Below are 22,960 nucleotides of genomic sequence, written 5' to 3' on the forward strand. Positions count from 1 at the left end.
CCCCCCCCCCCCCCCCCCCCCCCGTCCAGACTGAGAAAGAACGTTGAAGGGGAGGGGTGCGCTTTCTGGTGCGACAGGCTGGTGGCTGAGCGCACACCGCCCCCTGGTGGCCAAAGGCCCCACAGAGCAAGCGCATGAAGGAGCCGCAGGGCCCAGGCCCACCCCAAACTCCTGCGACAAGCCAAATCCTAAAGCGTTTTACTTCTGCACAGCTAACTCCTGGCTGGGCCTCTCCTGTGGCTTCCTCTGCGGAGTGGAGGCCCACACACCTTGGGAGCCGGCAGGGCTTCTGAGGAGAGCTTCCTCTCCTTGCCCCCGGGGCCGGTCAGGAATAGTCGGGGAGGAGATGGCGGTCCGAGACGCCAGGGTGTCACAGATGGCTCTCACCTCCTGAATCTGTTCCTTCGTCACTTTGATCTCGTTCTCTCGTGGTTCTATTTGCTTCTTTAGCTCCTTTATTTTGTAGTCAAGTACAAACTTGAATTTCTCTAGTTCCTGGTTTTTCTTTTTCAGATCATAGATGCGTTTCTCCTGTGGGTGAGATGACAGAGATGTGAGAGAGCAGGAGACCACGGTAGATGGCAACCTGTTTGGGCAAAGGACATCAGTCCTGTGCCCTGGCTTCTCTCCCGGCTGGGGGTACAAAGGCTGGCTTCCCCACTAGGCTGCAGCCCCGACTCAGTGGCTTCTGTGCTAGGCCTGCATTCATTCATTCACTCATTCACTCATTCAAATACAGCTTGTAGATGACTGTATTTTCCAAGGCCGGCCTCCACAGCGTCTCTCGTCCCACAGGCTCTTCTATCTACAGTGGGACCGTACGCTTCTCTGTCAGGAGCTAAGATCTGATTCCTTTCTCTTACATCTGGCTCGACTTATGGTTTGCTTGTAACCCAAAGAACACAGCTCAAGTCATGCTTGACTTGGCTTCCACCTGGTTCTCTTGAGACTTGTGCCCTGAGGGAGGCCATCTCCTCTGGAAAAAGTCCCGCTACACTGAGACCATCAGGCTGAGGGGCACGCTGGTACTCTGGTGGCCAGTCCCAGCTGAGCCCAGCCTCCCAGCCCCCCTGGCCAAGGGGCTGGACAGGTGCATGAAGAAGCCACGTTGGATACTGATCTTCCAGCCCCCAGCTATGTGAGTCACCCCTGGTTGAGGCTCAGCACGGTCCCTGCCACTGGGGACAAAGACAAGCCATCGTGTTGTAGCCTGTCCAAAGGTCAGACCCACAGAATCTGAGAGCATAATAAAACAGTTGCTGATTTGCACCACTAAGGGTTGGGATGATTTGTTACACAGTGATAGTGACGGGAAGGCAGATCTATCCATCCATCAAACATTTACTGAATGAAGACCTTTTGCTGAGATGCCAAACAGAACTATGGTACAGTCCCGGCTATCATGGAGAAAGCTCTAGCAGGGAAAGCAGACGCGCCAAGCGTAGCCCTACCCCGTGATAGGTGTTGTAGCAGAGGACGGATGGCGCAGAAGGCACAGACGGTACACACCCAGGGCGCCGAGAATAAACCGCGTGTGAAGCAGCGGTTCCTGGGGGGTGAGAAAGGGGCTAGAGAAGAGGAGGGGAGGAGGCTAGGGTCCTGCCTGTTGGGTTAAAGGGGGTTCAGAAGGTGTCCAGGAGGCTAGAGTTGGCAAACTACGGCCCTTGAGTCAAATCTGACCTGTTTCCGTTAAAGTTTTATTGGATCACAGCCAAGCCCACTCATTTACGCGTGGTCTCTGGCTGATTTTACACCACAGTGGCAGAACTGAGTAGTGCGACAGAGGCCACACTGTGTGCAAAGACGAAATACTTACTACCTAGCCCTTTACAGAAAAACCTTTGCTGTCCCTGCCACAGGCAATGGGGAGCTACAGCAGAATTGTAAGTTGAAGAGTGACACAGTTACAGAGTACGGTGGCGGGGAGCAGGGTAGGAAGTGGGAAGGAAGGCCGCTGGGCTGGAGAAGAGGCTGTTGCAGGTTTAGGTCAGGAGGCCTTACCCTCTTTACCCCCCTTTGAGAATCTGAAGAGAGCTTTGGACCTTCCCTACACCAACACCCAGACACATACACAAATGCTCACGTGCAGAAATTTCATGCAGACATGATTCCATTCCCCTTAGCAGACCCCTTGAGGGGCCCCACTTCACAGGTGAGAAAACGAGGCTCAGAGAAGTTGTGCAAGGTCCTGTGGCCAGTAAATGGCAAAACCTGTGCTGGAACCCAATTAATCAGTGCTGAAGCCCATGATCTCAACCACTGGAGAATCCCACCTGCCTGAGGCGGGAATGGCGCGGGGATGGGCAGGAGGACACACAGCCTGGATTTGTGGGGGAGGGGGATCCAAAATATTAGTAAACCTCACAAAATGTGATGTGTTTTCTTCTAAGTGTTTTGTAAGAAACGTGTGCTGAAGAGGGATACCAGCTTTCTGGGGCACCTAGCCGTTGTAGGCCAACCACAGGGAGTGGGCAATGAGGTGGGTGAGTTGCCCGCTGTCCATGGGCACAGTCACCCGAGGATGACTGTAGCAGCGGAAAGCAGGCACCCTACAGTTGGCTGACTTAGGTTCTTAGCCCAAGTCTATCGCCTATGGACTATATGACCTTGGGCAAGATACCAAACCAGCTGGAACTCAGTTTCCCGAGCTCTATAGCAGGGTCCCTCGTGGCCCCTGGGGTCGCTGGGAGAACTGAGTGTGGCGTGTTTGCAGCAATCAGCCCAGTACCAAGTGCACAGCAAGTCCTTCGCTGAACACTCATCCCCCATCGGGTTCCATGAATGTGTTCCAAGTGTCCAGGGCCCTCTCTCCTGAGCTTTGTCCCCTGGGCCCATCTAGGTGGTTGAGGGAGGACAGAGATGAGCCTTCACCTTATCCTGAATCGTCTCATCTCTTTCCTGGATTTCCCGCTTGAGGCCCAGGATGTCCTTCTCCAGGGACTTAATGACCCCCTGCAGCTTCACCTGCTCCCCCTTCAGGCTCTCAATGTCATTGGTTCTCTCTTCGATCTCCTTCTGCAGGCTGCTGAACTGTGGACACAAGAGACACCACCAAAGTCTTTGCACTGCCCTCTCTGCCTCCCGAATGCCTGCATGCTTACAGAGCTCCCCATTGCCACCCTGTGACCTGAACTCCCCACACTCGCGAGCTGAAAACACATCCAGCGCTCGACATTTCTGGGAGTGAATTTTTGGAGATTTGGGACAGGGTGGGGATTTCCTAGGCCTCATGAGTGATGTAGCATTCTGTCTGGGAAGATCCAGTCCAATTCCCCTCTGTGAGGAGGGACTGTCCGGGACAAGAAGCTCGGAGACCAGCTCCCGAGGTGGACCCAGAGCTTTCTATGAGCACTCCAACCTTGAAAGGTGGGGATCCTGCCCCATCAAGGTCACAGATATCGTAATGGATGAGCCACTGGCCATGTCTAAGAAGGGAAGACGACATTGTCCCTGGATTGATAAGCAGTGTGGTTTCTAACAGGAAGGAACGTGAGTTTGCTTTGAAGTTGGCTTCTCTAAGGCTAAACATTTTGGGGAAACTGGCAATTCTACAAGGATCTGTGAACTGAATTCCTCTTTGCCCCATCTTGTAAACTAAGCATCCTATGCCCCCGTCCTTCTCCCACTCCCAGCTCCCCACACTGAGAGCCTAAGGACACCTCTAGGACTTGCCTCGCCTCCAGAAGACCTCACCTCCATTTCTACCAGAGGTTTAACTCTGAAAACTGACTAAATCCTACTTGCCCATAAATGAAAGCTGGGGGTGTCTGTCCATCAGTGTCAGGGCAAGTGTCACTAACCCTGTGAAAGGACAGAGAAGGGAGAGCCCCGAGGAGGGGTGGGAAGGGTGTGCCTGCCTGGCGGGGCGGAGGTATTCTGGGCAATACAGCCTTGGCCGAGTTCAGGCCTGTCCAGAAGTGCGTCGTACCTTCTTCCGTATGATGCCCGTTTCTCCTTTGAGCCGCAGGTTTGATTCCTTCTCATCCTGAAGCTTTTTCTCATACTTGGTTTTGATATCTTGGATTTCTCGGTCTTCATCCTCTTCAATCTGTTTCTTGGTCTCTTCGAACTCCCGCAGCTGCTGCCTGACATCTTCCTGGGCCTGGGTCAGAGAAGGGAGAGTGTGCTCGGGGAGAAGGGACACATGGCCCTTTTGTGCTGACCGGGCCCGGATGAGAGGAGCATATGCGGGGCCTATCATGGGGGAATAGGAGGGCGAGTGTTATTACAGACATGGGAACCAAGGCCATGGGTCCCCTGACCTTCCACTGTCCTCCTGTCTGTCCTCTGTCTTCCCTTCTCTCCCTACCAGATGAGGCCGCGGGCTCCGTCACTTCAATGACCACCTTTGACATCTCCTCCTACCTGCTCCACCGCTGGTCTTCAGCCTGACACCCACGCTTCTTCTGTCTTTCCCTCACTGAACCTGGGACAGTTGTAACTCTGCGTTTGTGGGACTACTTGACGGCCTTTCCCATTAGACAGGCGATCCTCAGGGCAGAACCCTGGTCTCTCAGGTTCACCGCCGCGTTCCCAGAGTACAGCCTGCACGGGCACACAGTAGGTGCTTACTCGCTGGCTGCATGAGTGCATCTTGAGCTCTGCCTTCCTGCTCCTTCATCCAGTCCCCTGCACGTCCCCCAGCACCTTATGTTATACTGTCACTGACTGTTTGACAGGCTCCTCCAGCGGCATGGAAGCTCCTTGGTGGTGGGGTCACATCCCTCTTCTCACCACTGGGGACCCCCTGCCCAGCAGCTGGTACATAGAGAGTAAAAGCCTGGAGCCCCGACACGGGAAAAACTAACTCAGCCTGCTTGGCGGAGTCTGAGAGGTGACTGGCACGGGCCTCCTTTTTGCCCCCAAGCGGTGCGAGTTACACACGAAGTCAGAGTCCACCGTTTTCCCCCACACCAACCCTGGCAGGCCCGTGAGCTGTACCATCCTTGGAGTGAGCGCTGCGGGGGCTCAGAGAGACAAGATGGTGTTAAAACTGGGCTCCTGAGAAAGGCTGCTCTCTTTGCCTATCACATGTCACCAAACCCTTGCGAGACAGAAGCCTGGCACCGTGTGCTCTGTCTGCAGCCCAGAGTCGCCTGCCAGCCACCGCTCTGGCTCTGGAAGATGCGGCTGAAAAGGAAAGTAGGCCAGCCAGGTTGGCGAGGAGGCCTGCCAGGTGGAAGGTCCCTAGGGAAGTTCTGAGTTGACATCTTTGACTCAAAAGAAGAGAGGGGTTGTAATGACTATGGGGGTCCTGGGAGGAAGGCCAGCCTCTCTCCCCTCAGGCCAGATTCATCCCCCGCCCACCCCCCACGTCCCCAGAGGCAAAGCTCAGATCAGTTTACTGGAGGTGGACAGACATTTCTAGAGCTTCCAGGACACGCTGCCCCAGCCCTTGCAGGGTTTGAAAATCGCAGATGGGTGAGACACAATCCCTGCCCTTGAGAGGCTCCCCGGGGGGAAGAGAAGTAAAGGCAGGGTGCTACTGTATAGGCCACGTAAGAGCAAGGAGTCTGGGGGCCTTGAGGACGCGGAGGAAGCCTGCTTAGCCGCCTGGGAGGGGAGAAGGGGTAGGGAGGAATCCCTCCAGGAGTTGGCTCTCGTTCTGAGTCCCTAAGGGGGAGGACCAGCAGCCAGGTGAAGAGGAATCATCCCGAGCAGAGGCTCAGAGTTGTGTGGGGATCCCGGCTACTCCACGTGGTCGGATGGGAGGGAGCGGGCCGGCAACAGCGGGCACTGGGGCTGGGCGGCGGGCAGGGTCTGCAAGGAACATTCCCAGTGCCGCTGTCAGAGCTCAGCCTGCTCTGTCTGAGGCCCATGCTGTGAGGACACCGACACCCTCCACTTCTCACCTCCTTTATTCCCCACTGCCTGCTCCCTTCCCAGCTCACTGAAGACTTCTGGGTGCCGACTCAGTCCTCCTGCCATAACTGGGGGTGGTGACAGAGGGTCCTGTAATGTCCCAGGGTGCTTTGACCTTCGTCTCACCTCGGCCTTAGCTACCCACGCTCAGGTCCACCCCCGGAACGGCCCGCATCTGAAGCCTGAACACGCGGGCCCTGCCTTCAGCCCCGGTGATCTCCCTGTTGGACCCCAGGTATCTGGCACAGCCCTCCACCTCACCGCGTCCCCCGGCCCTGTCCGATTCCTCCAGTCTTCCAGGCTCTCGGTTCTCTACCCCTCTCTGGCCCGGGCCTGCTGGGTGCCCACCAGACGACCTGTGTTCGTCTGTGGCACCGCTCAGTAAAACCCCAGCCAGGCAGCAGGGCTGCTCCTCGCCTTCCTCACTCGCATTCCTGATGCTGGGCCCTGCTGTGGAAAAGCATGCAGCCTGGCGAATGAAAGTCTCCGGAATTCAGGTGTAAACCTCAGCTGCGCGCTCAGCCACACACCTGCCAGTCCCCTTCTCGGTCAGTCCCTTCCTCCTTCCCTTCGGAACTCCTTCCGCAGCTCCCTGACTCCCCTGCCCCCTTACAGCACGCCATCTGCTGCAATTTCAGGCGGGAAAGGCGGCCATCTGGCTCTTCTCAGTTTTCTCTTCATCCTGGGAAACTAGATATTTTGGCAACCCAAACTGCTTGAACATTCTCTGACTTGGCTCTGCCTGTGTGCCCTTCCCTCCTGCATTCCTCACCCCCCTCTCCTGTTCATTCTAGCTTCGATTCCTGCTGGGTCTCATTAGCTCCTGCAAGCCTTCCCCGACCCCTCCGGGAGGTCTGCGGCCCCCTGCTATCCTGTGCACGCCCCTCCGAGGATCCATTTGTGTGACCGCCTCCCTCACACGACTAAAAACCGGGCCCTGGTCTTTATTTCTCTTGGTCACCCAGTACTCAAGCTGGTAAACCAGTAAGATACCATCTGGGTTTGTTAAATCAGTGAAGGAATGATTTTATCTCATAAGACACAAGAAGTGGCGAAAGGGTTTCAGGCAACCACCTGCCCCATTGTTCAGGGCCCTGATTCCTCTCTAGGTCCTACCGGCCTCTCCTAAAAAGGTCTCTCCAGTCCTTAAAGCTTGAAGGTACAATTACGATAGAACAGCAGATGTGAACTAGTCTGTCCACAGAATTTCAGTCCCTAAAGCTAAGCACCTCCCAGCTCACTGGGTCCCCTGGTCTAGAGGAAAAGAAAATAGTAAAGAGCAGGCGCCAAAATGCACGCGTGCTGAAAGGAGGGGACGGAAGGCAAAGGAGGTGAGGCCAGCTTTCCCACAGCTCTCTGGGCTGTTCGCAGGCCAGGCCTGCAGGACACACCGTGAAAGGGAGGTGCAGGTCAGCTTCTGGTGAGTACCTCTTCCAGAAGGGTGGTTTTTTCCTGCAGTTTGGCCTCGTAAAACTCAGTCAGCTCCTCCAGGGCCTGGCTTTTGGTCTCATCGTTATCCCGAAGCTGTTTTTCATACTCTTCCTGCATCCTCTGGGACTTGAGCTGCAATTCCTGGTACTTTTCATATTCTAGAAGCAACTTTTGGTTGTTGCAACATTCTGGAGAGAAGCAAGGATGGTTATTTCACCTGGGACAGGAGCACCAACCTCAGGGCCACCCACCCTGGAGCCTTTGAGCTCTCCCACCCACCGCCAGCCGCAGCCAGGGCAGGTGCCTCCGAGGCCGTGAGGCAAACGCCTGCCCAGCTTCCTCACCTGCCCGCACCCCATCAGCTCGTCAGGCAGCCAACCTCCCTCCCCCACATTGTCGGCTAGGCAGAAGGTTTCCAGGAAAGGGCAGAGGGATGTTTGGGGGTCCAGGGCCAAGAAGAATGTCTTGAATATGTAAAATAGTTATCAGCACCCCTGTTTTACAGAAGAGTAAACTGAGGCTCAGTGAGGTTAGGTGACTCCTTAGAGCACCTAATGTGGTTGGTGAGTCTGGGACTCATGGCAGCCTGTCAGGCTCCGGACCTGCCCTCCTCCGTATCTCCTGTTGGCATGCAGTAAGTGTTTAATACGTGCTCAACTAATGAGCAAATACACAGGAGTGAAAAGCACAGTGAAATCCAGGGCATACATGCAGCCTGTGGACAGACAAAGCCAGATTACCTGGGACTTCTTTTGGGTCCAGGGGACTCTCAGACTTTTGCCCCCTCCACCACTCCCCCTGCCCCCGTGGCCTCTAGCTGGGGACTCACCCAGGTCCTGCAGTTCCCGGCTTTGTTTGTCTAGCAGGTCCTCAATGCGCTCCTGATGGGACACATCCTGCTTTTCTTTCTCTGTTCTTAAAACCTAAAACACAGAGTCGACTGTTCTCATTCCCACACATCTGCTGAAAGCAGCCCTAGGGCAAGAACACAGTTTATAAGTGACATCCTCCTTCTCAAGCCCTTATTTTGCACCAAGCATTGTTCCATGAGCAACACGCAAGCTATCATTTTCCATTTACATTCTATTCTGCTCTGAAAGTTCTAGACTTTCTCTATTTCTATCCTTTCTCCTAAATGCGTCTTGTCAATGATGAGTTCCGTTTTGGACATGAAGCAGATGGATTCTGGGGTGGAAGAAAGTAAAGATTCATTTGAGTTGTCTGCATGTTGCTGTCAGCTAAATTCTTGGTTGTGCTAATGTGTCCGCTTCTAAGGAGTGTTTTCTTTAATCGAGCAGGAAAGCTCCTTTTGCAAGCAGAGGGGCGCCCCCAAGAATAGCTTTGTGCTTAGCTTATGGACGGCCCCACAGCAATGTTTGTTGACTAAAGGAACGAAATAATAACAATAACAGGCAGGGGCCTTTTTTTTTTTTTTCTTTGGTCAAACCCTCTGACCAGAGGAGATAACATAAAAGAACAAATACTCTCTGAGCCAAAAATTGGGGGTTTTGGATGACGGGCAAGACAGATTTGTGGAGAATAAGATAATTATTCTGGGAGAGTCCTGGATCGAATCTAACGACAGGAGGACCATGTAGACTAAAGTTATTTAATCTACAACGATCCTGAAATCCGCATCCTCTTCTCTTTCTATCCTTTGTTTTCTTGTGACCTTTTCATTCTGTTTTTAAGTAAGTTTCTCTTGATCATAAAGATAATATGGTCTCATTGTAGAGAATTTGCAAAATACAGAAAAGCATAAAGAACAAAATTTAAACGATGAATAACCCCAGGTCCCAGGGGTAATCACATTGCTAGCTATTTGCTTGTGAGCTGATGTATGTGTGTTTATTCTCCTTGATTAATTCCATTCACTATAGAGAGTTTTATATTCTGCTTAGTTCCACCTGGCACTTTGCTGTAAGCGGTTCTGAGGTCCTCAGCTATGCCTACAAACCGGGCGTGATCATATGGCTCATTGTTTGAGCGCGGCCTGGATAGCATACGCCAGTTCCATCCTGAGGAAACTGAAGACGTCTTGTTATTTGTGGTTGTCGGCTGAGTCTCTCCAACAGACCTGGTTTTTCGTTTTCAAGGACTCCATTTCCTGGAGGAACTTATCCGTTAGCTCCTTAATCTTCTCCGAGTAGTTCATGTCCTTCAGTCGAAGCTGATACTCGTTCTCCATTTTTAATTCTTCCACACGAGTCTTCAGCTCCAACATAATCTGAGCCTGTGGGAGGACACCAGAATCAAGAACATTCACAGTGTGGGTGAATTAGAATATTTAAACTGGTGGCCTCGAGCTCTCTGAGATCTGCAGCTCTGCCCCGCCTCAAACTCATGTGTCTCCACCAGAACCCATCATCTTTTCCCCACAAGACACCCAGACTAAAAACTAGGAGACGTATGAGCTGCTTCTTCTAACCTCGCAACACCCATACAGCGAGCCCCGCTGTGCACCAGGTGTGACGCTAATAACTCTCTCATCTTCAAATATGCATAAATGCCACCTGCTCAGTGAGGTCTCCTTGGACCACACTAGTTAATCCTGCGACCCTTCCCTTCCAATTCTCAGTACTCACGACCCTGTTCACCCTGCTCTACTTTTTACTCTTTTCTTAGATCCAGGCACTTTCTAATACAATTTACGTATGATTTTGTTTATTGTCTCTTGTCTTCTTCCCCCATTAGAATTTAAACTCAAGGAAGCCTGAGATCTTTGTTGGCTTTCATACTGATATACAGAAGGGTGCCTAACACATAGTAGGTACTTGAAGAACATGTGTTGAACCATGATGCCTGCTCCCATGGAACTTACTACTGAGGAGGCCACATAACATCATTACGAATTGTGATTGGTGCTCAGAGCCAGGTGGGTCCTCCAGGACTGTCAGTGTGTCCCTCTCAACATCTATCATGCCTCTTCTGGCCTCACTATCATTACTTTAATTTAGGTCCTAACTCTTTCTGCCTTGCTGCTTCCTATGTCTAGTGACTTCTTCTTTCAATCTGTTGTATTCACTGATGCCAAAGTTTCCTAAAAATACTGTGAGACACACACTCTTCATTTCCTGAAAAAGGTAACACTGATGACAGAGAGGGTGAGAACACAGGTGTTTTCCTCTCGCTCATCCATGATCGCCCCGTACCCCCCACCGCGCATCCCTATCTCATCTCTTTTGGTTCATCACCACGGACATCTAGAGAATAAGGATGTGTTATGCGCATTTCCTCATTCCCTGCCAGTGGACAAGTGTGGACCTGGCACACAGGAAGGACTGATTGAGATGAGGGATGAAAACACGTTGCATGGGCAAAGTTGGGGATGAGAGCAGGGATGTCTGGTCAGGCACTGTGTGTGATGTGGTATGGGTGGGAGGCAGAGGCAGACGAGGCCTAGACCAGGTCAGACCATCAAGGTCCTTGCCAGCCATAAAAACAAATTAGGATTTTCTCCTACAGGGCTTCTGAAGGTCCTGTCCAACCTGATTAAGCTGACTTGGTCTCAGAGAGGCCTCTCTGATGGCCGTGTGTAGCTCAGGCTGGATTCAAGCAGTAAGGCAAAGAAATTAGCTGGGTGGGCGGTACTGCACAGTCTAGGTGGGTTTGGGGGAGGAGAGTAGAATGGAGAGATTCAAGAGTGAGATTTTAGGGAACGTGGTGCCTGACCGGGTGTGGGGTCAAGGGGACAGGGCCGTGGATGAAGACCATCTCCTCGGAAGAACGCTCCCTGCAGGTTGCACTTGGCCTATCTTGCTTCACTGCTTTATCCTGGGCACCTGGCACAGGACCAGCAACATAGCAGTGAATGAAGAGGAGGCAGTCACCCCAGGGTCTGCCTTGGACCGGTGGAATACATTTATTGATGGGAGTGCTGGTTTCAGGCACATGCTCATCATCCTTCCTCAGTCTGCTCTCGCCCTGGCTGCAGAGGTGGCTTTCCATGATGTCAAGCCATTCCCTAACTTAGATCTCTCAGTGGGTCCTTAGGAACAATATCCAAAGTCTAAAAATCCCTCTCTGGCTCCAGCTCCAGCTTCACACACCCTCTCTTCTCCGATCCCACCGAGCCAGGAGCGTCTTCCCCAAAGCACCTCCCTCATCCCTCTGCACGCTCACTCCTTGGTGTGGAGGACCCTTTCCCCTCTGTTCCTGAAGGCTCCATCCAAGGCTCACTTCTTCTAGCACCACCTGGCCCAGGTCAGGGTCTCTTCCCCTGTGACCACAGAGCATGGTCCCTTCGAAACACCTGTAACACACTTAACTTCCCTTTTTAATTTTACCCATATCTCCTCCCAGGCTACAGACCGAAGGCCCCTGCATATCTTTCACTTCCGTCATCCCAGACCCTAGTACGGGGTCTGGTACCTAACAGACACCTCTGTGAGTACTAGCTGGATGCATGGATGAATGAATGACTGAATGAGTAGGTAAATTGTGTCCTGAGAGATAGTTATATAGAATAAAGAGAAAAAGAGAGCTGGGAATTCTGGGAAATGTGACTTTTATCTTTTATTTTTATTTTTTTAAAAGATCATTTGAGAGAGAGAGAAAGAGAGCAAGTGCACATGAGTGTGGGAACAGGGGTAGGGGCAGAGAGAGAGAATATCCAAGCAGACTCCCGCTGAGCACGGAGCCCGACGTGGGGCTGAATCTCACGACCCTGAGATCATGACCTGAGCTGAAATCAAGAGTTGGATGCTTAACCAACCCAGCCACCCAGGCGCCCTGGGAGATGGGACTTTTAAAGGACAGGTGGAGGGAGAGCCTGGAGAGAGCTGGGAAGGACAGACAGGCTCACAGGGAATAAGAGTGCGGTCTCATAGATGCAGAGAGAGAAGGGGCTCCAGGAAGTGAGCAGAACATACGCTAGTCACTTCCAGCTTGGCAGCAGTTCTGCCAGGCCAAGCTGGGGGCTGGGTCGGGAGTCAGCCCAGACTCCTCAGGCCTTTGGCACAGCCTAGAGTCTCCCAGTTGCTCTCTTCCCCTGCCCTCTTGGAGGAATGGGGGAGAAAACAGAGAAGGAAGAGGAGGAGACATACTTGCCTGGCTGCCGTAGGTCAGACCCTGACTCTCATAGGCTCTCCCTCATCCTTTCCTCCCACTTTGCCTTTCCTGCAGAAAGTGCCACGGTGCTCTAGCAGGGATCTCCGGAAAGCCCTGTCTTATCATCCTGCTTTGAGGCTATTTTTGCATTGCTGTTCTGATGGTTTTACCCATCTCTACTTGACTGTGGGTTTCCTGATCACAGGGCCCAGGCCTGTCTTTTCACACATGCATCCCCAGTACCTAGCAAACAGCAGGTATTCAATAAATGCACCCCAGATTCTGGATGAACAGCAATGAGCGCATAGCTCTGCCATTCTCTGTAAGCCTTGTGAGTTTCCCATCCCTTTCGTGTCTCCCTTAGGGAGCGCGGTGCAGAGCCGGCTGTCCGCTCAAAACTCTCAAGACACATCTTCCCAGAGTGTTTAATGCATTCACAGGAAGGAGGGCCCTTTGGGGTACTGATTAAGAGAGTAGGCTCTAGATTAAATCTGCAGCGGAACTCTAGTCCTACTACATGTCACTTAACTTCTCTGAAGTCACTTCTTTAAACACAAGGAGAATAATAGTATCTTTTTCGTAGAGATGCTGTGACATTTAAACAAGAAAATACTTGTAATTAGTACAGTGCCTGGTTCGTGGAAAATCTAAAAAAAATGTTGGTTATCATTACTTTTATTGTTTTATTATTAAGACTGGGTTTCAGCGATGTTTTCTAAATACTTCATTTTTTTTAAATAAAGAAGTCTCCCCTAAGCAGTTATTAAGTTTTACAGATACAACTGGCATATTCAGCTTGTCAGTTCAATTCTGCAAATATTTATCAACTGTCTCCCATGTGTCTAGCAAGGGCTAGAAATTGTTGGTCACACAAGAGAATGGCTTGTCATGGTTCCTGCCCTCCAAGAACAGGAGGAGGAAAGCTAGTTCACAGGCTTAAAGTAGAGCAGAGTAGGAGTCAGGATGACCACGGGGCAGGATGGCGGGCAGGGGTGCGGGTGGAAAGAGACCCAGCCACAGGGAAGAGAGCAGCATGGTGGTGTGCGCTGGAAAAGGGCAGGGAGCGTGGGAGTTTGCGTGGGGCACGGGGTGCAGTCAGGCCTACAGGGCCTTGACCGCCGGTCCCAGGCGTTTGGACACAGTCTGGTAAGGACCGTCCATGTCCCTCTTCATTTGATCTGATTCTTACCTTCTCTTCCATGTCCGTTTTAGTAACAAGCACCTCTTCAGCAAAACCCACTTCTCTCTCTCGCTTGATTCCCCGACCATCCTTATCAAAGACCTTCCAGGTAAACAGGCAGCCATCCTCGGCAACGGTCAGCAGGAACTGGTCATCAAAGGTGAGCAACATCTGAGGAGAAAAAGAGCTTAGAGAGGAAGCTTTCAGAGGCCACGGATGACCAGAACTGATCCGGCTATGTGCAAGGACTCCGTTCACGCAACAGCCTCAGGGGCAGGAAGACTTGATCCTGGGTAAGAATAAGACAGGGAGCTCTCAGAAGCTTCTGTTGATGGATAAAGGAAGCAAGACTGTGTTATGTCCTCTGTGGACTTGGAATCTTAAAGAGTTAGCTATTATCTGGATTATAAAAAGAACTCTCAAAACTCAACAGTAAAAAACCCAAACCATCCAGCTAGAAGGTGGGCAAAAAATAGGGAGATGTTTTACCAAAGATGCTATACAGATGGCAAAGAAGCACATGAAAAGATGTTCACCATTGTTAGCAACTAGGGAAATGCGCATTAAAACTATAGGGAGATATTACTACATACCTGTTAGAACAGCTAAAATAAAAAATAGGGACAATACCAAATGCTGGCAATGATGTGGAGAGACTGGATCCTGCATGCATTGCTGGTGGGAATGGAAAACAGCTGGGCAGTTTCTTAAAAAACGAAACATAAGCTTATCCTATGATCCAGCGATCGTTCCCCTAGGCATTTATCCCAGAGAAATGAAGGTCCACGCAAAAGCCTGTGTAAGATGGGTCATAGCAGCTTTATCTGGAACAGTCAAAAACTGGGAAAAAATGAACTATCCTACAACAGGTACATGGTTAAACAAATTACGGTGCATCCGTGTCATGGAATGCTACTCAGCAGTAAGAAGAAGTGAAGTATTGATACGTGAAATAACTCAGATGGAGCTCAGGGGTATCGTGCTGGCCGAGAAAAGCCACTGTGAAAAGGTCACACACTGTATGATCCCATTCATATAAAATGCTCAAAATGACAAATGATGGAAATGGAGAACCAGTGGGTGTTTGTGTAGGACTGGGGAGGGGGTGGCTGGGGGGGGATGGGTGTCGGTATCAAGGGCAGCACGAGGGGGCTCTCTGCGGCCACGGAACACTCGTGTACCCTGATTGCAGTGCTGGTGGCAGGAATCTGCGCACGTGATAAAATGACATGGAAACACACACACATATTGTACCAACATCGATTCTTCTGGTGTGATACCAATTCCACAATATTGTTCCAATAGCATGACGGACGTTCCTATTGGGGGAGACTGGGAGAAGGGAACACAGGACCCCTGTGCTCTCTTTAAATTTCCTGTGACTCCATAATTATCTCAAAAAGTGAAGGCAAAGGCACCTGGGTAGCGCAGGCGTTAAGCGTCTGCCTTCAGCTCAGGGCGTGATCCCGGCATTCTGGGATCGAGCCCCACATCAGGCTCCTCTGCTGGGAGCCTGCTTCTTCCTCTCCCACTCCCCCTGCTTGTATTCCCTCTCTCACTGGCTGTCTCTGTCAAATAAATAAAAATAAAATCTTAAAAAAAAAAGTGAAGGCAAAAGAATCAACGATGAAAAAGGCCTTCTCACAATCAGCGATATGTGTCGGAAACCTTACAAACGGCGACGCTCTTCCCCTCAGGAATTTCACCTCTGTCTAGCAACTCAGCCTTTGGGATGGTCAGAGATGCCCACAGGACCCTTAGAGCTGCATATTGGTTACAGTCCATAAGATCATTAAATGCCCAGTTGTAAGAAAACAATTAAATAAGTTATGGTCCACCATTTGATAGGATATTTGTGTAGCTACTAACATCATGTTTTTGAGGAATATTTAATTATATGAAAAAAATGCTTATAATAGCATTAAGTAAAAAAAAAAAAAGCAGGCTGCAAAAGAGTACATACAACATAGTCTCAGTTTATTTAAAATGCACACAAAAATGTATACAAAAGAGGAGAAAATGCATCAAAATATTATGATGATATTATTAAGATGATTTTTCTTTCTTCTTTCTTTCTTTTTTTAGAGAGAAAGAGAACAGGAGCATGTGAGAATGGTGGGGGATGGGCAGAGGGAGAGAAAGAATCTCAAGCAGGCTCCCCACACAGCCCGGAGACCCTGCGGGGCTCGACCTCACGACCCTGACCTCATGAGCTAAGCCGGCATCAAGAGTCTGACGCCCAACCGCCTGAGCCACGCAGGTGCCTCAAGAGGATTTTTCTTTCTTTCTTTCTTTTTTTTTTTTAAAGGTTTTATTTATTTATTCGACAGAGAGAGAGACAGCCAGCGAGAGAGGGAACACAAGCAGGGGGAGTGGGACAGGAAGAAGCAGGCTTCCAGCGGAGGAGCCTGATGTGGGGCTCAATCCCAGAACGCAGGGATCACGCCCTGAGCCCAAGGCAGACGCTTAACGACTGCGCCTCCCAGGCGCCCCAGGATTTTTATTTCTAAAACAAACGTGCATTGCTTTTATAATCAGAAAAATAAATACCTTATCCCTAAAACCTCATAGCTATGAAGAGAAGAGGGTAATTTTTTTAATTTACTTTGAGTGTAAGGCTCAAGCTCAGTACAAGAATGTTCCAGTTGATAAGGAAAAATCCTTTCTCAATAAGGATATGGTCTGCAGGCAAGCCAGCATAGAGTTTGGGACATCCTTCAAAGCCTTCAAGGTTGGAATTGTTGGAGGGACAATTTGCAAATGCATACTCATGCTATTCCCCCAGGGAAGGCCTTCTGTACCTTCAGGGAGGGGCAGGGGCTCCTCTCCTGGGCTTTGACTCTTTAGTCCGAGGCCCTTCCTTGGAGGAGGAGACGTGTGTGCCCCGACCGGCATCAGCAGATGGAACATCTGGGTGGCATGCCTACAGCACCTCTGAAATGGCCCATTATCATGCATACTATTATGGTGAGCAACCTTGAACATGAATCTTTAGGTGTATTTCTGATTATCTCCTAGGAAATATTCCTGGGAGTAGTGTAAATGAAGACTATCAGTAGCCAATAAATGTTCATTGAGTGGATGGTTGGATGAATAAAGAGGGAGAGAGGAATAAGGGGAGAAAAGCCACTGGGGGGTTTGAAGGGATGCAGAAGGTGTGTGGAGGGTAGGGTCAGATGGATCCAGCAAGGGCTGGTTCTGGGCATGGGCCCCTGAGCAGAGGGTCCCTTCTTACCTTCGTGATAGCACCCGCATGGGCCTGGTACTCATTGAACTCTTTCTGCAACGGCAGTGGGTACTTCATGGCACGGATGGTCCCCACCGAGGTGCCCACAAACATCATGCGGCCGGAGTGCGAGATGACGACGGCTGTGTAGACGACGTCAAATGCTGAAATCTCTCGAAGGACCTGGGACACAGACGGCTCTGTTCAGGGTGCGGGGCTGAGCCGTACCCCCAGGGTCCCCACGTCATTCCCTTCTCTAAGGGCGAGTTCTGTATTGAAAAAACATTTTCCTATTCTGTGCAGCACCTGGCACAGTGCCGCACACATAAAGGCTCGAATTAGTCCATCATGGCTGCCTGACTGGTGGACAAACAGCCCGAGGAGGTAGGAGCAGCACTAATAAAAGGAAGCCTTCAAGCCTTCAAGCAGCACCGTTTTATGGCTTTCACATGTTGTAACTCCTTCAATGTCACAGAAACCCTTGGAGGTAGTTACTGTTGCCCTTATTATAAGACGAGGAAACCGAGCCCCAGTGACAGCAAGTAATTTGCCTCAACTCACCCACCGAGGTCGTGGCAGTGAGGCCCCGGTGTCTCTGCTCCTGACTGCTGTGCGTCCTTGCATCTCAAACTCAGAATGGGATGTGGGTCCTACAGTTACTCAGTAGTTACCAGTGTCCCTGACATAAAGAAAACCCTACCAGCAGGGAACTCATTCGATTTGTCACCTGCTAACTCCCTCGCCTGGCCATCTAGCTCCCCCCCCTCCCCCCTCCCCCCAACACTGGTTCAGTGTCTGCGTGGGTCAGGCGGCGAGAGCTAGCTAGCGGCCTATCGAGAGGCGGGAACTGCGGGCCTGCCCCGAAGGAGCGGCGCTCTGGTCCAGCACCGGGAAAGCCACCGCAGAGTGAGGACTAAGCTACTCAGGGGCACAGCGGAGAGAACCCCTCCTCTCAGCCGTGTCCCAATCACGGGGCAACCCGTCTCAGGTCAGTGGGCTGCCGAGGTATCCCTGCACCTTCCCAGGCACCAGCACCCGGATGCGGACGAGCATCCAAGAGAAGCTGGAGAAGCCAACGGAGGTCAGCTGTCGCCCGACGCCCAGAGAAGGACACAGCCACATGGATACGAAGAAGTGCCCTTGCGACGCTCTTCTCTCCTCCCTCAACCCTTTGCAGCCCAATGAGGTAGCTCCTGAATTTTGGGGTTTTCAAACGAATATGGTGGCAAGCTGAGGCCAGAGCAGGAACGAGAACTGTTTCTACCCCGGGTAAGCATGCAGGTTAGAGATGCTGCTGACCTGCGGGCCTGGAGGGTGGAAGGGACCCTAGGGCCAGCCAGCAGGACGGGAGCGGCAAGGGCCGCACGGTTGAACCCAGTCAGGTAGGGCGCTGGGCAGGAAGTGCCGGCAGAACCAGTGACCGAGCTGACCCACAAGGCAGGAGGGGCGGATGTCCTCCGAGGAGAAGGGGCCCTGCTCTCATGAGCCCTCTTCCCATCACGCCTCCGGCGGCCCACATGGAGCCTCTGTTTGCAGAGCCGGGCGGCAGCCGGGAGCCGGGGCCGGGCGGACTCACCGACGAGTCTGCAATCTCCTTGAGGGTCTGGTCCGATCCAACCGCAAAGATGATTTTGGCATCAGGGGAGACAGTGACACAGTTGTAGCTGCAGGACTTCAGGACGCACTCCGTCTCTCTCTTTCCAGAGGACAGACTCCATTCATACACGGCCCCGTCCGTGCCGCAGGAAACCAGTTTGCTGTCATCCGGGTTCCACGCGATTGAGCGGACCTGCCGGGGAGGAAGACCTTACACGCACGCATGCGCAGGCATGCACGTGCGCACGCAGACGCACACTCCCGCCTTCGGGAAAGGGGGGGGGGAACGCCGCCCGTGTTCCCTCGACTGAGGCAGAAGGGCCCTTCCGGGTGCGTGCCCTTCAGCAAGCGCAAAACTGACTGCATGCGGAGCACCGGATGAAGAGGGCCATCTTTGGGCTCCGTCTAAACTGATGGCGATATTGGCGGAGAGCAATTAAGAGAAGGCTGGTAAGTCCACGATATCAGCAAAATTGCAGAGCATAAGCATTTCATAGAACAGGGGAAAGAGACGGTCAGGAAGAGCCTTCTGCAATCGCGGAGCCAGCTCTGGGAGGGCTGTGTGCGTGTGCTAAGCCACCCCCGCTCAAGAGCAATCAGAGCAGGATACGGGGAAAACCTGAAAGCATCACCTAAGCTGCACAGGGACCCATTCACACAGGGCAGAAGCCTCACTGGCACAACATCTGACCCAACGCTAACCGAATAATAATAATGCCTCTGGTCCACGGGCATCTCCCAGGAAGCCAGGCTTGGAGATAAAATCACACTTCTTCCTGGCAGCCTGGAAGACTGGGCACGACTAGGGCTGGACTCTCTTGGATACAATAGACAGAGAACCTCCGAACTACTAGTCAGTCTCTGGCTGAACAAGGAGCAAAAAATGTGAACTCCATGCACTGTGACGGCAGCCTCCCAGCCACACAAATCCAACAGTAAAGGGTAAAAGGCCAACTGGCTCAGGGGGCTAAGCACAATCTGTGACTCATAAGTGGCTCAGGTCAACCCAGGGGCAGCCCCTAAGTAGCCAGAAGGAAAGATGAAAGAGGAACAAAAATGTGAGCAGAGACATCAAGGCTGCACCCTGCAGGGGAAAGAAAGACTTCTCAGAATTAGTTCAGCCAGGTCACTAAACAAACAACTTGCTAGGCTTTCCCCCGTTTTCATATTTGTAACTCCCTTCTCCAGTCGTGAGAGACTTGCCTCCCATTATCTTCAATATGTTTGCTTAGTTTCTGGAGCTCCTTATAAGTACCAACCTCCTGACCCAGGGGCCACCTCTTTTGGTATTTCCAGGACTCCAGCCCTGTCAGGCACATCCTTACCCACCTCCTCAGCTCCCTCTCCACCTCTTAAATTCCATTCTGTTTGTTACTATTGAAAAAATATAGTGACAGTATTTCCAGCAATATTCCTAGATTAACTAGTTTTAATAGTTTATCTGAAAACTCTCTGAGTTTCCTACCCACTCAGTCATGTTATCTGTGATGATTTATTGTTTCCTTTCCAATCTTTATGCCTTTTATTTTGCTATGGTCCGAATATTTGTGTCTTCTACTTCCCATCTGTCCTCCCCTATGATTCATATGTTGAAATCCTAACCCCTGAAGATGATGGTATTAGGAGGTGTGGGGCCTTTGGGAGGTGATTAGATCATTGAGGGTAGTGCCCTCATTAATAGGATTAGTGTCTTTATGAAAGAGGTCCCAGACTATGGACTCTGGGAAACAAACCGAGGGCTTCAGAGGGGAGGGGTTGGGGGAATGGAATAGGCCGGTGATGGGTATTAAGGAGGGCACGTATTGCATGGTGCACTGGGTGTTATATGCAAGTAATGAATCATCGAACTTTACGTCAAAAACTAGGGATGTACTGTATGGTGACTAACGTAATATAATAAAAAATTACTTAAAAAAAAAAAAAAGAGGTCCCAGAGAGCTAGGTCACCCCTTCCACCCTGTGAGGATATGAGAAATCTGTAGCCAGGAGGAGGGCCCTCACCTACCCATGCTGGTACCAGGATCTTGGACCTTCCACCCTCCAAACCGTGACAGGAAATTTCTGTTGTCCATGAGCTGCCCAGTCTGTGGTATTTGTTACAGCAGCCTCGTGGACTAAGACATATTTCCTCCCCTTGCCTTATCGCATTGCTCAGGACTCAGTACAAGGCTAGCAGAAGGCATCATGTGTTGTTCTCTGTCTCAGAAGGAATGCTTTCATAATTTCACGACCAAGTGGGCTGTTTTTTGTAGGTTTTCTTATATATCTTGCATAAGATTTTTAATAAATAAAATGAGAAGTTCCATTATTTTTTGTTTGTTGAGTGTTATTTTTTAAAATCAGGAATGGATATTAAATGTTATCAATCTTCTTGCGTCTGCATTTATGGAGATAATAAGGATGAAAGATCACGTGTATGTTAGTGTGCTATAGTACATTAATTGATTTCAAATTGCAAAACCACCTTGTATTCCTGGAATAAATCCAACTTGGTCGTGCTGTATTATCATTTTTATATTTTGATGGGTTGGTTTGATAATATTTTGTTTAGGACTTTTTTTATGTTCATGAAAAAGACTGGCTGATCATTTCTCTTTCTTGTGACGTCTTTGGCAGGTTTTGGTATGATTATCCTGGCCTCATGGAACAATACTGGGAAGAATTTGCTTTTTTTTTGTTCTTTGTAAGAGTTTCTTCAAGATCAGTGTCATTTTTTCCCTTACAATTCTCTAGTGATATGTTCTGGGCCTAGAGTTGTCTTTACAGATTCTTTAACAGATTCAATTTTTCTGGGTATTTGTTGGTTTCATCTATATATTCCATTTATATAAAGTTGTTCGTAATATCCTCTTTTGATCTTTTTTATTATATATAGGATCTGTAGTGATATCCCCTTTTCATTCTTCATACTGGTTATTTACCTTTCCTCTTTTTTTCCTCCCTTGATCAGTCATGTCAAGGTCTTACCCATTTTGCATTTTCAAAAAACTAAGTTTTGGGGGCAGCTGGATGGCTGAGTTTGGTAGAGCACGCAAGTCTTGATTTCAGGGTCGTGAGTTCAAGCCCCATGTTGAGGGGAGAGATTACTTAAAAACAGTCCCAACCAAATTTTGGCTTTGATGATCTTCTGTTGTGTTTGTTTTTCTATTTCATTAACTTTTGCTCTTATCCTTATTATTTCCTTCCTTTTATCTTCTTTGAATTTAACTTGCTGTTCCTTTTCTACTTTCTTGAGGTGGATGATGATATCACTGATTTTTGAATCTTTTTTGTATTTCTAATATATGTATTTAAGGTTATAAATTTCCCTGTAGGCATGGCTTTATTGCATCCTCCATCTGAATTTTTAAAAAATATTTCAGAGGTAAGTCCAACGTATATCGCTGGTTAGAGACCAGTGTTATAAATACTTGCAAAGTGGTGAAACAGGTGGCTGCTTTCCTGGGCTGGTGAGGGAGGGCCTCCCATGGAGGTGTACACAGTTGTAGAAAGAGCGTCAGAATCACCTGGTGTGCTTTCATCTGCATCTCCATCGTCACTTGAAGACTAATCACACTGTTGAAACTGAGGAAGCTCAGCAACTCAATAACGCTTGTGTTTTCATAGCACCTGCACTAATGCACCTGTTACTTGCTAAACTCGATGGTCAGCTTTTAGTCTTTACAGGACTTCTCTCTAACCTTTATTTTTTAAATTTTTATTTTTATTTTTATTTTTATTTTTATTTTTTTTTAAAGATTTTATTTATTTATTCGACAGAGATAGAGACAGCCAGCGAGAGAGGGAACACAAGCAGGGGGAGTGGGAGAGGAAGAAGCAGGCTCATAGCAGAAGAGCCTGATGTGGGGCTCGATCCCAGATCGCCGGGATCACGCCCTGAGCCGAAGGCAGACGCTTAACCACTGTGCCACCCAGGCGCCCCTATTTTTTAAATTTTTAAAAAGATTTATTTATTTTTTTTGAGAGAGAGACAGAGCACATATGGGCACATGTGCAAGTGGGGAAAGGGGCAGAGGGAGAGAATCTCAAGCAGACTCCCCGCCACCCCCCCCACCCCCCCGAGCACGGATCCCAATACGGGTCTTGATCTCACAACCCATGAGATCATGACTTGAGCCAAAACCAAGAGTCAGATGCCTAACCAACTGAGCCACCCAGGTTCCCCTCTCTGACCTTTAATGCCATTGACTACTTTATCCTTTTGGGAATGAGTTCCTTAGCTTCTCTGATACAATTCCTTGATTTTAAGTTCTCCTGTGCCTTCATTCTCAGGCTTTCTCTTCTTAACCAGTGCCTTAAATGTTGGTCACCTGTCTCCTGCCCAAGATTCTTCTCAGATTCCACTTCCACTAACACCTAATTCCCTGAGTCTTCATTTCCAGCCACCTTTCCTGATCTCCACACTCATGTATCATACTTCTTGGACACATCAAACATAACATGTACAAATGGAGTTTAATATCATGCTTCTCTCTGTCTCTACTACTAAAGCCATGGTTTACTTCCTCACTCATCTTTCAGCCTCACTTCTTAGCTGGTCTCCCACCCTCCAACTTCCCTCCCCTCTAATATATCCTTAATACAGTTTGGAGAACTAACTTCCTCCCTCCCTCCCT

General features: G+C 50.1%; 1 protein-coding gene across 1 annotated transcript in view; it reads right to left on the reverse strand.

Moving 5' to 3' along the window:
* The window catches only part of CFAP57 (cilia and flagella associated protein 57), a 69,407-nt gene that overhangs the window by 22,643 nt on the left and 23,804 nt on the right, over positions 1–22,960 (reverse strand). The window contains exons 9-17 of the mRNA XM_008699332.2: positions 18,325–18,537; positions 16,758–16,931; positions 13,532–13,693; positions 9,371–9,526; positions 8,123–8,216; positions 7,291–7,481; positions 3,929–4,102; positions 2,872–3,030; positions 388–531 (exon numbers count right to left, since the gene is read on the reverse strand). Of these exons, the coding sequence (XP_008697554.2) occupies positions 388–531; positions 2,872–3,030; positions 3,929–4,102; positions 7,291–7,481; positions 8,123–8,216; positions 9,371–9,526; positions 13,532–13,693; positions 16,758–16,931; positions 18,325–18,537 (1,467 nt within the window). The remainder of the gene's footprint in view (positions 1–387; positions 532–2,871; positions 3,031–3,928; positions 4,103–7,290; positions 7,482–8,122; positions 8,217–9,370; positions 9,527–13,531; positions 13,694–16,757; positions 16,932–18,324; positions 18,538–22,960) is intronic.

This window comes from Ursus maritimus, unplaced genomic scaffold, assembly GCF_017311325.1.
Source record: "Ursus maritimus isolate PB19 unplaced genomic scaffold, ASM1731132v1 scaffold_12, whole genome shotgun sequence".
NCBI lineage: Eukaryota > Metazoa > Chordata > Mammalia > Carnivora > Ursidae > Ursus > Ursus maritimus.